At 43.2% G+C, this 17,818-nt stretch overlaps 1 protein-coding gene across 6 annotated transcripts in view; it reads left to right on the forward strand.

The window, feature by feature from the left end:
• Nucleotides 1-17,262, forward strand: part of LOC139409280 (centrosomal protein 350) — a 36,282-nt gene extending 19,020 nt beyond the window's left edge. For 3 of the 6 annotated variants that reach the window (XM_071154193.1, XM_071154190.1, XM_071154191.1), the window contains exons 21-38: nucleotides 42-205; nucleotides 2,317-2,513; nucleotides 3,405-3,598; nucleotides 3,819-3,906; nucleotides 4,207-4,359; nucleotides 4,532-4,689; nucleotides 6,387-6,509; nucleotides 7,981-8,213; nucleotides 8,434-8,621; nucleotides 9,459-9,591; nucleotides 10,083-10,243; nucleotides 10,348-10,484; nucleotides 10,582-10,664; nucleotides 10,793-12,564; nucleotides 13,038-13,502; nucleotides 13,615-13,761; nucleotides 13,866-13,988; nucleotides 14,087-17,262. In XM_071154193.1, the coding sequence (XP_071010294.1) occupies nucleotides 42-205; nucleotides 2,317-2,513; nucleotides 3,405-3,598; nucleotides 3,819-3,906; nucleotides 4,207-4,359; nucleotides 4,532-4,689; nucleotides 6,387-6,509; nucleotides 7,981-8,213; nucleotides 8,434-8,621; nucleotides 9,459-9,591; nucleotides 10,083-10,243; nucleotides 10,348-10,484; nucleotides 10,582-10,664; nucleotides 10,793-12,564; nucleotides 13,038-13,502; nucleotides 13,615-13,761; nucleotides 13,866-13,988; nucleotides 14,087-14,251 (4,684 nt within the window). In that variant the 3' untranslated portion in view covers nucleotides 14,252-17,262. The remainder of the gene's footprint in view (nucleotides 1-41; nucleotides 206-2,316; nucleotides 2,514-3,404; nucleotides 3,599-3,818; nucleotides 3,907-4,206; nucleotides 4,360-4,531; nucleotides 4,690-6,386; nucleotides 6,510-7,980; nucleotides 8,214-8,433; nucleotides 8,622-9,458; nucleotides 9,592-10,082; nucleotides 10,244-10,347; nucleotides 10,485-10,581; nucleotides 10,665-10,792; nucleotides 12,565-13,037; nucleotides 13,503-13,614; nucleotides 13,762-13,865; nucleotides 13,989-14,086) is intronic. The other 3 variants (XM_071154195.1, XM_071154194.1, XM_071154192.1) reach the window with 2 other exon arrangements.
• The last annotated feature ends 556 nt before the right edge of the window (nucleotides 17,263-17,818 follow it).

Below are 17,818 nucleotides of genomic sequence, written 5' to 3' on the forward strand. Positions count from 1 at the left end.
TAAATTGTTTTTCTATCTCCCCTGTCCCCTCTCCTCCCCAGTGGTGGAGAGAGTAGCAGCCACATGAGTCCCTCCCTGGCCTCATCTGACAAGAGGGAGAGGAGGAAGGCTGAGACAGGTAACAGCTCAGTGGAGGAGGAGGCCCATACAGCAGCTGATGACTCCATCCCCAGTGACAGCGTGCAGTCCCTACTGGATGAGAAAGGTAAGGCCTGGGCCCATAGCACGCTTTGTGGGATCTGGAGATGGACCATTATCAAGCAGGCAGTGTATAACTATAATTTATGATATATATATACAGTGGGGAAAAAAAGTATTTAGTCAGCCACCAATTGTGCAAGTTCTCCCACTTAAAAAGATGAGAGAAGCCTGTAATTTTCATCATAGGTACACTTCAACTATGACAGACAAAATTAGAGAAAAAAATCAAGAAAATCACATTGTAGGATTTTTAATGAATTTATTTGCAAATTATGGTGGAAAATAAGTATTTAGTCAATAACAAAAGTTTATCTCAATACTTTGTTATATACCCTTTGTTGGCCATGACAGAGGTCAACGTTTTCTGTAAGTCTTCACAAGGTTTTCACACACTATTGCTGGTATTTTGGCCCATTCCTCCATGAAGATCTCCTCTATAGCAGTGATGTTTTGGGGCTGTTGCTGGGCAACACGGACTTTCAACTCCCTCCAAAGATTTTCTATGGGGTTGAGATCTGGAGACTGGCTAGGCCACTCCAGGACCTTGAAATGCTTCTTACGAAACCACTCCTTCGTTGCCCGGGCGGTGTGTTTGGGATCATTGTCATGCTGAAAGACCCAGCCACGTTTCATCTTCAATGCCCTTGCTGATGGAAGGAGGTTTTCACTCAAAATCTCACGATACATGACCCCATTCATTCTTTCCTTTACACGGATCAGTCGTCCTGGTCCCTTTGCAGAAAAACAGCCCCAAAGCATGATGTTTCCACCCCCATGCTTCACAGTAGGTATGGTGTTCTTTGGATGCAACTCAGCATTCTTTGTCCTCCAAACACGACGAGTTGAGGTTTTTACCAAAAAGTTATATTTTTGTTTCATCTGACCATATGACATTCTCCCAATCTTCTTCTGGATCATCCAAATGCTCTTTAGCAAAATTCCTACGGGCCTGGACATGTACTGACTTAAGCAGGGGGACACGTCTGGCAGGATTTGAGTCCCTGGCGGCGTAGTGTGTTACTGATGGTAGGCTTTGTTACTTTGGTCCCAGCTCTCTGCAGGTCATTCACTAGGTCCCCCCGTGTGGTTCTGGGATTTTTGCTCACCGTTCTTGTGATCATTTTGACCCCACGAGCTGAGATCTTGCGTGGAGCCCCAGGTCGAGGGAGAGTATCAGTGGTCTTGTATGTCTTCCATTTCCTAATAATTGCTCCCACAGTTGATTTCTTCAAAGCAAGCTGCTTACCTATTGCAGATTCAGTCTTCCCAGCCTGGTGCAGGTCTACAATTTTGTTTCTGGTGTCCTTTGACAGCTCTTTGGTCTTGGCCATAGTGTAGTTTGGAGTGTGACTGTTTTAAGGTTGTGGACAGGTGTCTTTTATACCGATAACAAGTTCAAACAGGTGCCATTAATACAGGTAACGAGTGGAGGACAGAGGAGCCTCTTAAAGAAGAAGTTACAGGTCTGTGAGAGCCAGAAATCTTGCTTGTTTGTAGGGGACCAAATACTTATTTTCCACCCTAATTTGCAAATAAATTCATAAAAAATCCTACAATGTGATTTTCTTGATTTTTTTTTCTAATTTTGTCTGTCATAGTTGAAGTGTACCTATGATGAAAATTACAGGCCTCTCTCATATTTTTAAGTGGGAGAACTTGCACAATTGGTGGCTGACTAAATACTTTTTTGCCCACTGTACTCCCATCCATATGTATTTGGACAGTGAAGCTAAATATTTTATTTTGGTTGTATACTCCAGCGTTTTAGATTTGAGAGAGAATGTTTCATATTAGGCGATAGTATAGAATGTCATATTTATACATATCAGTTTTACCATTTTAGAAATGAAATCACTATGTATCCTGTCCCCCCCGTTTGAAGTAGTCGTAAGTATAGTTTATTAAAGTAGTCCTAAGTTTTGTTTGGTCGACTAAATACATGAATTGCTTTCATTTCTAAACAGTAAAACAGATAAATAAAAGGTGACGTTCTGTCCTGTAACCTCATATATAACATAGCTTCACTTTCCAAATATGTATGGAGGAGAGAGTAAACAACCTGGAGTCTCTTAGAAAGTTATCTATGTTTCCTCTCTCCAATCTGTCCCCATACAGACAGCACCTCAGTTGCTACAGAGTACTCTCTGAAGTTTGATGAGTCCATGACGGAAGATGAGATTGAGGAACGTTCGTTCCGCTCTCTGCTTCCCTCTGAGTCCCACCGGCGGGGAGCGGTGGAGAAGAGAGGTCCCCGTGAGGACTCAGACAACCAACCCAGTCAGGAGAAGACCACAGAACAGGACAGCTCCAAGGTTAGTATGCCACCTCATCTCAATAGTTGTAATTCTGGCAAAATAGCAAGGCTACTCAAATAATGATTGGCCTCCACAGTACTGAAGTCCTAGCACTTATCCAAAAGCTTAAGTGTACTAGTTTACTTGGGGAGGTTTCTGCCTATCCTTGAATTAACTAGTGCATAATGTTTAACTAGCATTTAGCCCTATTTGACCTCATTAATGGTGAACTTATATCTTCTCTCTAGTATTTTGGCAGCAGCATCTGTCCTCGCTCTTAATGTCAAGCCACAGTGGCAGCTCCCTGCGTCTCTGAAGAGCTCAGAGGTATGAGGGAGTGTGCCTGGGCATATTGAGGCCAGGAAAGACCTGCCTGCCTTGTGGGCTCCACTTGCAAGGGCATCAGAGAGACTGGGAAAGCCTGCTCAACTAATTTCTACCCTGGGAACAATAAATGTGCTGTGTTCCCCAGTCCGCTTAACTGCTCCTAGGAGATTCCCTTCCTGGCTGTATCCCTCTCTCCCCAACCTGTACTCAGTCCTCTCAAACCCAACATGTGGAGGAGAGGTTGGCTGTGGTGCAGCTAAGATAGGGTGGAGAACCATACACCGTTGTTCACACCTGGCTGCCACATGTGGAGATGATCTTGTACAAACCTTGGCCTTCATTGGGCCCAGGTGTTTTATTTGAATGGACTCAAGTGTTGTAAATACCTATGTAGCAACCACTCCCATGCCTCAGTCTGTTTGCCAGCCGAATAAACATTTTAACCAGTGGCCAGAGTGATTTTCCATCTATCACTGTTTGCTCTCTGTGTATGCCCGGTTTCCTGACTGATAAGGCTTTGTGTTATCTGTGTGTGAGTGACTCACTGTCCCCTCTTCCTCTACCTCTCTGCCCCCCCCATAGCAGCAGCAGGATGGCAGCATGCCCTTCTCTAGCGGGCAGGACAGCTTCTCCAGGTTCACCATGGACATGGTGCGTCAGTACATGAAGGAGGAGGAGGTGCGTGCCCACCACCAGAGCTCCCTGCTGCGCCTGCGACAGAAGGCCCTTAAGGAGAAGACCAAGGCCGAGCTCGCCTGGCTGGAGCATCAGAAAAGGCACTGGTTTACTTTTATTAGGATCCATGTTGTCCAAATTAATAGTGTCTCATTCCCCGCTAAATTCAATGTTTTGTTTTCTGTCATGTCCTCCAATGATTCATATACAGTAACCACTAGAGAAATTCAACAGAACACGTTGACCAAAACTAGACTCCATTTGGCACTTCTGTCCTCATTTTGCATTCATGATCTCACTTTCTCCTTTCTGACCACATAGGCGCTTCAGAGACAAGGGTGAAGATGACAAGATGCCGCCCATCAGAAAGAAGCAACGAGGCCTACTGATGAAACTTCAACAGGAGCAGGTAACTAACTCACAATTAACTTACAACGGGCTTGATTCAGTCTGTGACACTGAAGTTCAGCACTATGGTGTGATTGACATTTAAAGGCAATTTTTCCTCATTCGCGGAGACTGCATTCACGGTAAACTCAGCATTTGTCTGCTCATCGGAAAGTACCTTTCAATTTGAAGCACACTATAGCACTTAACTTCAGCGATACAGATTGAATCGAGCCTTAAATCTCTGCACATCTCACCTGCTCCCATAACTGCCCATCTGTAATGCTGAGTGACCATGACCCTGTGTGTGTGTGGCGTCCAGGCGGAAATCAAGTGTCTGCAGGAGGCCAACAAGGCAGCCAGGAAGGAGAGGCAGCTGCTGCTCAAACAGCAGGAGGAGATAGAGAGGATGAGATACACCACCCTCAAGCTGAAGGAGCGCCTCAAGTGTGCCAGCACCGGTGACACCCCACCAGTCAGTACTACCACCACCTTTCATCTTATTCCTATCTGAGACGCATACACTTCTTATTCATGGAGATACTGAACCGAACTTCAGAAAGACATGCTTTTTTTGTTATTCATATGTCTAAAACAATGCTACATGGTCTCATAAAGAGTTGAAATGATTTGTCTGTGTCCTACAGGAGACTCCAGTGTCAGAGCCTATAGATGAGGCAGCTTCCCCCAGTGCTGCGATAACAGACGGGGACGTGCGCAGTGCCTCTCCCCTCTCAGTGTCTGGCAGTGAGACCAGCAGCATCATGCAGAAGCTCAAAAAGATGCGCTCTCACATGGAGGAGAAGTAATTTTCTCTTCTATTAACCTATTAATAACCACACTGTCCAGATTTCTATTGATAACTCAAATGTAGAATTGACAGTCATGGGCTCTTTTTTTTCAACTTTAGGGGTTATAAAAGGATTCACTAAGATGGCTGATATTATTCCACCATTCTGGTCACTGAATATTACTTTATACCAACTTTTAAACAGCTGAAATTACCATATTTGATAACCATATCTTTATGGGTGTGATTGTTGTCATACACTGATGATTGAACAAAACTATAATCCTGTTCTCACATTGGCCATGTCAATCATTCAAGCTGTTTGCTTTATTATTCACAAGGAATTAGCTAGCCACCTCAGAGCTTCTCTTAGTGAAAACAATTGAATCCAAATCACTATTGCCTTGTGAAAGTGGGGGAATGGCTTGACTAGACACCCTGATCCTTAACCTGTGGTGTGGATATGAATATAAGCATGCTTCCTGTCCTCTATAGATAGAGTGCGTTCTCTCTAACCCCTGTACTAATCATTGGAATATTAACAATATGAACCAGAGCAGATATGTATTGTAAAATATCTGTCTGGTGTCTCGTACAAGCAACCAGGGCAGGTTTACGTCTGTGTTAAAAATGTGGTTTTGTGACTCTGGGGCTCACATGATGGTTATACAACCAGACTGGCACACTGACTGAACTCATTTGTGTACTTGAACATTCTGCAGTACAGGTCCTAACAAACATTCAGGTGTTGTGGCGTTTTAGGATTTTGAACTTTCTTTCAAGAACGTCATCAGTACTAATTCTAGATCTGATGATTCCTTGAATTTATAAAATGACCAAATAACACAAACTGAATGTACGTAATGTCACGGCTAAACATGGGAGGTCGCTGTCAATTTGAGCCGAGACTTTATTTTCTATAGGGAACTAACAAGCTGCTTGTAGCCATGCCTCTGTCTGCTCGCTAGCTTTGGTCTTCTAACAATCTGCCCTTTCATTATGTAAACAGCCTCTCTTTGAATCATGCCCTAGTGTTGTTATTGTTGTGTTGATCATAGTGAAGGTTTGTGTGCTTTTAGCCTGGATTTTATTCTAATGAAGTCCAAATCAGTAGTTAAAAACATTAACAAAAACATTAACAATATGTGCAACTTTTTGCAAAAATAATCAAATCTCCTCAAATTTCTTAATCCAGTGCATTTAATTAAGCAGAAGCATTATGTCCAGTGGGGTGCAAAATGAGACAAAGGGCCTCTCTCTCTTAACCCTTAAGGATGATCATTTATCAGTCACGCCTAGCTCCTGTCTCTGGCACCGCCACCACTGCACGCATTCACACATGGCTACACATTACTAGACACCAGCGATTCATTGTAGTCCGGCTCCAAAGACAAACACGCACTACATCCTTGCCATTGTCCTGGCTCACGTCTGATGAAAAGGACTGGGTTTAAAGCACTGCCAACAACACAAAGCCCTGGCGCAGTAATTAAGTACATTCATTCTCTTAGAATGAAACATGAAACATTCGGTGCAATAAAACACATGCTTACTCACTGCTGTCTTCTCTCTCTCCCCCTCTTGTCTCTGTGGTTGTTTTTCTATTACTTCCTAATCTCTCTCTTTTGCTGTTTTTTTCCCCTCATTTTCCAACTCATGTTTGGTTGTTTTTCTCTGTGTGTCATGTGTCCCCTTGCTTTGTTTTGTTGTAGACACTGCTCTCCTGTGCACTACTTCTTCTGTGTGTTTACGGCCCACCACTGGGCCTCTCTCAGTCTCTGTTTCCCCAATCTCCATCCCAACCTCCAGCTGTTTATCTACAACCAGTTGGTCAGGTACAGTGCTGCTCTCGCCTCTCACTGCTGCCTCTGTCCCATGGAGCATGCTTGTGTTCAGCCACTACCACTAGTGGAAGCATGGGTGGAATGGTGTGTGTGGGGGGGGGGGGGGGCTGCTAGGGTCTTGCCAGGTTATTTTTATTTTTTCTCCAATAATTGGGGAATCGAAAGCTTGAAAAACACAAACCAAACGCAAACCAAAGTCACCAGGCATTGCATGTACGATCACAACCGTATGCATGAAGGGGCACAGAAGTAATACAATTCAAAAATAAGTGAAAAACAAAAGGCATTTTTGTCAATAATAATATGACCTCTCTTTGACATGCTTCGGTCAAAGGTCATATTCATGTTAATATGGTTGGCCTGATTAAGCGAGACTCTCCCATTGAACAGCGAGAGCTCACTGTGGTGTTGCTTGGAGGCGCTCATTTAACTCTCATTCAGAGTGAATAAATCATGATCTGCATCTCCTAATATTCCTCGTATTCATGCCACTCACTACTTAGTTGGAACAAAGTCCCTAAGATTAAATGCTGAGATATTAGGCTACAACCCATCTATGAGAAAGACGCAGTGCCTTTGGGCGTTGCTTTAACATATGATAAAGGTTTTCATCTGATTTAATGAGCCCAGTAAATCTTTACTGATTTTCCTGATTAGGTAACTGTTGCTTGTGATAGGCTAATGAGAATATATATCAAGTGGGCTTAATAGAATTGGGAACACAGTCTAGACCAAAGCCCTACAGTATCTTTCCCAACTTCAGTTTGAATTAGGCTGGTGCATGAGGGAGTGAGACAAAGCCAAACAACACAGTACTGTCTGGTACTTGTACTAATTATAGTCAATATGCAAAATAGCTGTTTAACTTGCATTGCATAACACACCAGTCCTTTTCAATGTATGTTATAAATCCAAGCAACGGAGAAAGAATTTGAACGTTGTCTTTTCTCTCAGCAGTGTGTGTATGTGGGAAATGCATTTAGACTCTTGTGTTGTGGAGAATTCATGTTGAAGTTACATCCATAGAGACATTTAGGATATTCTGGGGTGCGGTTTTGTATTGGACAGAGATGTTTGAGAGGTATTAAATCAAATGCATGATGTTGGCCTGGTGATCAGGTCTCCACCACACTTTGTTTCTGTTTTTCCCCATTTTTATGAAATGCTTTTACTCTGTTGTTTGGGGAAGAGTTTGGGTGACTTGTGCACTATGGTGTCAAAATGAAACCATGTCTATCGAGGTAAACATGGTTTGTTGTGTGTGTGTGGGCGATCCCATAGGTTTTGAGTTTGCAGTGAAGATCGGCGGGGGGTGGTTGGGTTGACTGTTTGGACTGCTGGTGGCTCTGCTAGCATCTGCAATGTTGCCATCATTTCACTGCTCCTCATGTAGATTGTGCCCTTTGTGCTTTCTCTCCTCCTCCACCCTTCTCTCCATTCCTCCGCTCCTCCCCACCATCAGGTTCCTGACCAAGCGGGAGCAGGGTTTGATGCAGCGGCGGAGGCATGCGGAGGAGCTGCTGGAGTGGAAGCAGAGGCTGGATGCTGAGGAGGCAGAGGTGAGGCACATGGAGAAGCAGGCCATGGCTGCCTGGGACAGAGAGTGTCCTAGAGACCGAGACCAGAGGTCAGAACAGAGAGAGAGCCCCAATGCCAGCCCCAGCCAGCACAGCCCTGAGGGCAGAACTGACAGAGGTGAGAAAGAGGTTGTGTATGACATGAAATAAATGGGCACCTGGTAGTATACAGTGGTTTCTGTTTACTGCCTGTTATCAGGTCATGTGTTTGCTTGCCTTATGTCATGTACTTTTATGAATGACAGAGCGCCATACAGTCCATCTAGCTAGCTGCATCTCAATGTTTGAGGCTGCAGGTCTATCTACTCTTGACCCATGACCTTTGTGTATCTCCTCAGACTCTGTGAGTGGGGGTGACTACTCCCCAGTTGTGACTAGCTCCAGCGTGCACACAGAGCTGTCTGGGTCCCAGCAGCCAGACATCCCCTCCACTGATCAGCCTTGCTCTGTCTCTGAGCTGCCCTCTGCCCAGCACAGCCCCTCTATCTACACCCAGGACTTTGACTCCCCCTCTGCAAGCAGGAGGGTAAGGCCCTGTGCATGTTGGGATTTCATTTTTTGCAGTAATGTATTAATACAGTAGAAAGACATTGATTACATGTGTTTATTAGCCTTTCCATACGATTAGGAAATAATGTTGAAAGAAATCAAAAGCAGCATGTGAAAGGAATATGGAGGGAATTGTATAATGATTTAACAGAATCTATTTCCCTCCTGAGCGCAAATTGAGACTTTGTTAGCTCTCTTCCCATCGCTGGGCAGCTCAGTGAATGCAGGCTTTTGTCCAGGCTCCAGGACCAGTTGCTGCTTTCAGTGAATTGTCACTTCTCGTGATCAATGAATTTGTGCTACTTGATTGTTTTGTTAAATGCAGTATTGTTAATCAACTGCCCTATTAGGTCAAGAAAAAAATCACTACTTTCACCCAAATTGTGAATAACATAATATGTAGTTATGAGTTAAATCATTTTAGGAATGTAAATGTTTTGTCATTTAGCAGACACTCTTAACCAGAGCCACCTACAGGAGCAATTAGTGTAAGTGCATTGCTCAAAGGAAAACAAAGACTGATTTTTCACCTAGTTTACTCGATGATTCGAACCAACGACCTATTGGTTAATGGCCCAACGCTCTTAACCGCTACCTGCAGCCATGTGCAAATGGGCTATAAGCAAGAAGACTAAATTTAAGGCAGAATATGGCATATTTGAATCCATTAGGGACACTGCCTTTTGAGTGTGTTTGTTTTTGTGTATGTGTGAGATGCTTGGCATGGTTAGTTAGTTGGAGAATGCTGTTGTGGTGAATGTGAGACTGTGTCCTAAATTCCCCTTGGACCCTATCCTTTTACTCTGTTGAACAGTCTCTACCAAAATCCAGCCTCGACACTAACACACACCCAGAGGGCAGCAGCAGCAAGATGCAGCTCCGCTCCTCCTCCAGGACCGCCAGCCACGACCCCAAGGCCACTGACACCCCTTCAGGCATACACACAGGTGAGTTGGCCCCAATGTCTGGAGCAGTAGTCCCTTCTAAACTGGGGCATTATTTTGTATTTTCTGTTAGATATGTTGAAAGGCAGAGTATAAAGATGACTGATTGTGCAGGCATAATGTGATGCTGTAAGAAAAGGATTGTGCATGCAGTTCCCTGACGCTCAACCTGCTTAGTTGTGTTATGGGTGTATGGAAGCTTCCTACCTGTGTCACCGAGCTACATTCATAGTCCTTAAACTGTTGCTGATTCTGTGTAAATATCATGGTGGGAATTTCAATCTACAGGTTTTACCATTCACCATAACATGTACTTGTGCATGCATTTTTGGAGTATTCTATGAATGTTGGTATTGACAAACACCAAATACTGAAATTTACGCCCCCCCCACCCCCGCTCAGAATTTGAGTTCTGTAGCTCTAATTTGGATTACTTTATACTAATCAGTCTTGTATGGATTCAGCATTCTAACAATACTTATTGTGCCACACAGAGCCCATGTCAGATCAGAGAGATATCGAGAGCCGTATACGTGCCCTGAAAGAGGAGCTGCGCAAACGCAAGTCTGTGGTGTACCATCTGAAGAAAGAGCAGAAGAAGAGGCACAAAGAGCGTCTGAAAGCCCAGGAGGCCAGCCTACTGAAGCAGCTAGAGGTCAGTATGTGTCTGTCAGAGAATCCTAGCCTGCCCTGCTGCATTCAATGAGACATAACAAAAAGAGTGACTGACTTTTTTTGTTGTTGTTTTCTTACGTCTAGTCCTACAATGACTTCATTGAGAAGACCAAGACTGAGTTGAATAAGGAACCAGACTCGACACCCTCTGCCAAGCCTCAAATCAAGGCCCCCATCTCAGCCACAGAGAAGCCCCAGATTAAATCACCACCTCCTTACAGGTACACCATCGCACTTCACTCTATGTATGATCTGCAAACTGATCAATTAGTCCGCTTTCATGGGATCTTAATCGGAATATTCTAATATTCTCCCCAGGTCTGAAACCAGCCAAAACTGGAAGGTTGTCTCTGACTCTGAGAAAGCTGAGAAGACCCTTCCACATTCTCCAGTTGGACAAGGTAGGTTGTGGATAAGCACTGTCAATAAGTGTATTTTTCTCCTCAAAATACTTTCTAAGACTTAGACATTTGTGCCCATACTGTGATCATAACACACATTGTTTAATGCGTTGTTGATTTGTTTTCAGATGACCTCAGTAAATATACCTCAGGGCATGAGGAGTCCTCAGACGAGGACCCCCCTACAGTCACCCCAACTCCAGTGTATGGGAGTCCAGAGCACACCAACGGTCTAAGGGGCCTGCTGTCCCCCGAGAATCTCCCCAGGCAGCTTTCTGAGGGGGCACTCCCTCTGAGGGAGCCAGCCAGACCACAGGCCACCGACTCGGGGGATGAGAGCGTTGTCTCCAGCCTCCGGTCAGAGGTCATGGAGGAGCTGGACTCTGTGAAGTCTGAAGGCTCTGAGCATTCTCATTCCCGCTCTGAAGACCGACACTTTGACCATCTACTCAAACTTGACCTAGAGCAGAGACCAGCTTCCCAGCAGCACCAGTCTCTGTCTGAACATGTTTCCATAATGAAAGGAGAACAAGGGCTTTCCCCGATAAGCAGTCTTGATGTTGATGAGAAATCACCATCCCCCATTAAAGAGCGATCATACAGCCCTGAGTCTGATGCTTTTTCATCAAATAGGGACTTTTCAGCCAAGGGTAAGGAGGCCTCTCCTTCAGCTGATGATTATCATGAGGACTTTGAATCCTCAGTGGAGTCATCACTCAGGGAGGACAACCAAGGCTCTAAACCTACCTCACCGTCCCGCCAAGAGACCAGGGAAGCTTCCCACAGTAGTTCACCCTTCTACAGTAGTGAGGAGGATATCGGTGAAGAGCTGAGTGAAAGATCTGGAGCTAGTTGTGGCAGTCCTTGCTCTGAAAGACTTCTGGACCTGAATAGCCAGACCAAGGATTCCCAGGAGAAGGTCATTAGTTCAAACCGCTCTCCAACTATCTCCCCTTCCCAGACACCACCTTCACAATCAGTGGATGAAATGCCTAACTTCACCATTGGGGACAGGGTTTTAGTGAGCAACGTCCAGCCTGGTACGCTTAGATTCAAGGGCCACACCAGCTTTGCCAACGGCTTCTGGGCTGGAGTAGAGCTGGACAAGTTTGAGGGAAGCAACAATGGCACCTACGATGAGGTGGTTTACTTTGAGTGTGAGGAGGGCCATGGCATCTTCGCTCCTCCAGACAAGATCTCCCATCTGCCAGATAAGTTTGAGATCTATGTGGAAACCACAGAGGATGAGGACTCTTTCCTTGATGACCAGTCTGAAGACGAGACAAAGAAACACCACATTGAGAAGACACACGGGGGGAATCTGAGAAATAGAAAAGAGGAAACGTCTCAGAAGAGTTATGATTCTGAAGACAAAGGACCTACTGATGTGAATGATGGTTCAGCTGAACACAAGATAAACCTGACCAACTCGCATGAGTTCAAAGAGGGAGAGTATCCAATGTCCAATGGAAGAACCAAGACAATCATTCTGGACCTTGAAGATGTGCCTACCAGTCTCTTCAGCACTGACATAGACAGTAAGATAGCCTTGGGGGAAAACACTCTTAATGAGACCACTACCCTCATTGAGAGGAACGGCCTAGATACCCATCAGAAGTCTACTCCAGAGCAAACCGTGGAGAAAGACGCCCTCGGTGCTTTTGCAGATAAGCTCCTCAACAACTTCATGAAAGATGCTGTGACGCAATTCACACAGATCAGAAAGGCCAAAGAAGAGAAGATATCAGCTTATAATCAAATGCAAGATGACTTTTTTAATGATGAGGGTGGGGTGACTGTCTCCCGACCACAGTCTGTAGCACAAAGAGATGGTCTGCCCTTCTTCCTAGATGCAGAGCAAGAAGAGCAAGTCTCCTCTCCAGAACTCTGTAACCGGCCTGTGAGTTCATCTGACCCTTTCTAAAGACATTTATAGAGTAAATCTTCTAAGTGTTAAAACAAAGAATTTACTCCTCCAATAATGTGATAACCTGAAATCACATAATGTGTAACACATTGAATTTCAAATTTATAAATTCCTAGTTTTTCAGTTAAAGTACTTAAGAGACTTGATCTAGTAAATGATTAAACAGAACTGATAAGATAACTGAGGAGGAATGTAGCAATAATTGCATTTAACATCCTGTCTTGATTTAACCTCAAAAGACCTCAATGCGATTTGTTTGAGTCCGAGGGTCAACGACAACTGGGACCAAGAAGCTTATGTTGACAGATATCCAGTTGAATTTGATGCTCTATTTTCTTCCCTTTTGTAGATTTTCATCACAGTCTAACATAAACTTTTAGTTTTTTATTGTTTGTTTTTTTACTGTGAGTGACTTGTCTTTCCTCCCTCCCTCTCTCTTTCTGTAGGAGAGTCCAGTGTTGGGGGCCACTGGTCAGGAGGAGTTGGCCAAACGTCTGGCTGAGCTGGAGCTGAGCCGCGAGCTACTGGATGAACTGGGAGACGAGCAGGACTGGTTCGATGAGGACTATGGCCTCAGCTCTCGAAGAGAGCAGCAAAGACAGAAACGGAGGCAGCAGCAGGAAGAAGAGGGGCTGTCTGCTGGCTCAGGATGCCAGGTGAAGACCCCACCCAGACCAGAGCTGCCCCTGCAGCCCAAGCTCCCTGAGCAGCCTGCTATGGTGGTTCCCCACTCCGCCCCTGAAGTGGAGAAACTGGTCCATGCTGCCACCCAGGAGATCTGGGACAGATTTAAACTGGGCCAGGGCACACAGACCCTCGCTGGTCTCCCCATCCTCAAGCCTTCAGAGGAGTTCCTGGGCTGCGATACCATAGGCCAGGATAAAGGTCAATGTGTTCGCAGCTACAGACAGGTAAGACCACATTGAAAAGGATTTGCCACACAAATTGATACTATATGAAATCTTCAAGACCCATGTAATTTATTGATATGTATCCACTGACATAACCTTTGCTTATCTGCAGGCTGTTTATGACTTAACATGGGAGATCATCCAGGAGATCTTTGCAGAGGATCCTAACGCCCATCAGCCTCAGTGGGTGAAGCCTCGACGCATGAACTCCTCCTATTTCCATAGAGTAATGAGCCCTGGCGACATCACCAGGGTTCAGGTGTGTATTCCATGTTTATGCTGGCATCCAATGTGGTTAACACTTCAGTGTTGGTGGTTTGATTTGCTAAGATCACAATGTAATATTTAACCTTGTCTTCTAAGGTGTTCATCACCACCGAGGTGTTGAAGCTGTATGGCCTGAAGAAAGACCACAACCAGAAAACAGATTGGCAGAAGATGCTGAAATTCGGGAGGAAAAAACGGGATCGAGTAGATCATATTCTGGTAAGGGCATTGAACAGTAACTTCAGGAGTGACTCATTGTGAATTTTCCAATTTCAAAAGTCCTTTATTTTCTGGTAGTAAGTATTGTGTGTTTTCAGGTCCAGGAGCTTCACGAGGAAGAGTCTCAGTGGGTGAACTACGATGAAGATGAGCTCTATGTCAAGATGCAGTTGGCTGACGGGATCTTTGATGCATTGATAAAGGACACGGCAGAAGTTCTCTCTCAAATTCAGGAGAAGAGATCAAAAAGAGCCCTTTCCTGAGCTTTTAAACCTCCGTTTTAAACCCACCTTCCACCAGACATTTCCTCCCACAGCCAATGTGCCAATGATCTCCGGATACCTTCATTTCAGTCAAACTGGTACCTCTCTGCTACACAGATTTGGATCAGCTAATTGTGGATCTACCACATGTCTTACACCAAACATCTTTGATCCAGCCTTTAACCAATATGTAAAGCCTCCCACGCTGGCCCACCTGTTCATGGCCAGTCAAAGATGGAGTAGACCTAGTTTTGCATTAAATTAATCAATGCTGCTAAATGTAATGTTCCATGACAAACTCATGGTTTTTGTGATGAGCACAGGGGTAATTTGACAAGACACTAAAGACAGGACGATAAGGATTAATAGAGTATGGAAGAGTCATTGGGGTTATCAGATCTTTTTTTTTAATTATAGTATACAAATAAATATTTTGCCTCCCGTATTGTGATATTTATTGTGAACTATTTGATTTTAATTTTTTTTTGTAAGTAATCTTGCTGTTAACATGTTTAGAAACAAAGTTTATTTGAGCATTTTGTAAAACAGACTGATGAAATAACAAAGCACAAAAATAAATGGGAATGTGAAAATGGCAATTCACTGTATAGGGATTTAAAGGGAATGTTGTTGAAAAGACCTGCAAAGATATCTATTTGTATTTAATATTTAAATATCTTATTAGTAATTGGTGAATTTGACCACTGTCCCTTTTCTTCCATAGTTTTACCTGTTAACTAGCCTCTTGGCCACAAACAGACACCAAGAGGTTCTAGTTAGAAACCTTTAATTCTGTCATGCTGGATTCAAGCCTTAAGATGAGCTTTTTACCTGTTTCAGTTAAAGTGCCTCTGTTCTGTATGATTATGAATTGCCTCACTCAAGAAGAGCAACACAATTTATAGGCCTTAAGTGATGTCTCTACTCTTTTTAATGTTATTTACATATATACCATGTTTTTCATAAATACCTAAAGGATAACTTTTTCCCCAACTGGGTAAACCTTCAGTCTCTGCCTTATTCTGTGTCTATCGAAGCATAGTTCTATCAGAGAACACCTTCTTGAAATTTGCCTTTTGGCATTTGAGTCACTAATTCAGAAACATTAGAAATGCAATACAGACAAGAAGTATTGCATTTCTCATGTTTCTGAATCAGTGACTCAAATGCCATTTATGGTAGGTAGATAAACTAGCTTCTGTGTCGTTATGCCTCTGTGGATGTCACTGATGATGCACATTTGATATACTGTAAGGGAACCAAGTGTTCTCGCCATTCGTCCACGTACACAATGGCTTTTGCATCATGGTAACAAGTGAGTCATGGATTAATCTGTGTGGGTCGTAGCATTCAACATTGATGTTCAAGGGCTTACTCTTCTTTAGCTACTTCAGTCCAAGAATACTGTGATGTAGCTACAGATGAATTTAACATGCATGACTATGCTTGTCAACTGTAATGTCTGTTAGCAAAGTGACTTTAATGGTGGTAATGAAAGTTTGCATACCAATTAGCATTTACCACCACTGTTCTTGTACCGGACGAAGGGGTAGATATTTAAACTGTCTATTGCTAGGGCTCTGACTGTACATTTTCCTTTGAAACCGGTTTCTCCATGATATGCCTAATTTCCGGTCCCTAGATGTGTTTAATGAGAGAACTATGATTTGATTTGTACCTAGGAAATGCATTTCCACAAGGCTGTGTATTGCAACACTTCCCCTGGGATTGACATTTAGGGATGCCCTATTTTGGGGTGGCAGGTAGCCAAGTGGTTAGAGCGTTGGGCAGGTAGCCAAGTGGTTAGAGCGTTGGGCCAGTAACCGAAAGGTTGGTGGATCGAATCCCCGAGCTGACAAGGTAAAAATCTCTTGTTCTGCCCCTGAACAAGGCAGTTAACCCACTGTTCCTAGGCCGTCATTGTAAATAATAATTTGTTCTTAACTGACTTGCCTAGTTAAATAAAAAAATCCCAACTGCAAAGAATTTCATAAGCCTTGATATTTCTGGTTCCTCCCAGTTAAGTGAAAGACAGAACATTTGTGGGGCAAGTTGAGCCTGGTGAGATTTTTTTTTGTACTGACAACCATTATACTAATAATTCCAGTACTGATGTTTCTGATTCTTCCTATATGTGTAGGTGAAAGGCAGGCAATATGACACTTCTGAGTGTAAATACGACTAATAAAACTAACTAGCTCATTTACATTTTCTGGGAAGTGATAATCTTCGGGTAACTGAAAAATACTCCTGACTTGTCTGACTTTAATGTTAATTCCTGGTGGTCTAGAATGGTTAAAAAAAATCTGAATTGATTGTAGTTTGGGGATGAAATGTCCCATTTATATCTATGCAGTATTTGTTGTTTGGATACATTGTTTTACAAGCCAGCTTTGTAGTCTCATTGAATAACAATATAGTTGAAGTTCTCTGGGCCTCCCATAGGACAGTCAAAATGCCTCATTGTTTTCAAACTGCTGTCTGTCTCGGATTGTGTTGGGCCTTACTGTGAAAGGCACAAGCTGAGGCTCACCAAACAACGTTTTATAGAGATGCTGACTAATGGAGAGTAAATTATCAAAATAAAAAGTCTCACATTAATTATGCTCCCAAACATTTAATGGGAATAACAACCAACGTTTGGGCATGCAGTGTCTTCTTCAGGGTTGCCTTGCTTTGAGGACAGGGATTTCAATTCCAAAACAAAAATGTATATTAGGCAAACATGGTTAGATAATCAAATGGCCTGCAGACTAGCGAAATGTTTTTGCATCTTTAAAGTGTATGAATATTTATAATAATGTACTACTGTGAGAGACGCAGGTGCACTTGAAGACTTGTACATTGTTTTATGGGGTGTTCTTGTATATTGAATCAATCACTATTGAATCTATACGATTATTGTAAAATAAACATTGTTCACTTTGCAGATATGTATATAGTATACATATATATTTGTTAACTAAATTGAACTTTGAAATTGTAAATAAAGCTTTCATTATTTACACATATTAAATGTTGTATTACCTGCAAAAAAAAACACTTGCTTTTGGTGCTCAGTGCCTCAAGTGTGGTTTGCCAAATGTGGCTTGCCTTTCAGCTGTTTGAGTGATTTGCATAGGTGTATTATAAGTGTATTATTATAAACAAAGCTGCAGGATAGCCTCAATGTGTCCTGTTACACCTTGAACTTCCCATACCCCACACACTGTCATAACTCTTTTAATGGACATTAGCATTTGGAAGTCTGACTACGAGTTATCATAAGGTAGTAAGTCATAATTATCAGCACTCATTATTTTGAGATACTAAGTCATAATTGTGAGACAGTATTAACCTTTCGGTTACTAGTCCAACCCTCTAACCACTAGGCTACCCTGCCGCTCCCGGATCATGGACATTGAATAAGTTCTGCAGGCCAATCCCTTTTAAAGGGGCAATCTGTGATTCAAACAAAGCGGAATCCTTGCCACTTTTTTCGTAAACAGCTGAGGAATAGGGAGAAATGTAACCACTCTCAAATACATAGACACAAGTATTCTCACATATGGATGCATCAACTCACAT

Source organism: Oncorhynchus clarkii, chromosome 5 (assembly GCF_045791955.1).
Source record: "Oncorhynchus clarkii lewisi isolate Uvic-CL-2024 chromosome 5, UVic_Ocla_1.0, whole genome shotgun sequence".
In the NCBI taxonomy this organism is placed as follows: Eukaryota; Metazoa; Chordata; class Actinopteri; order Salmoniformes; family Salmonidae; genus Oncorhynchus; species Oncorhynchus clarkii.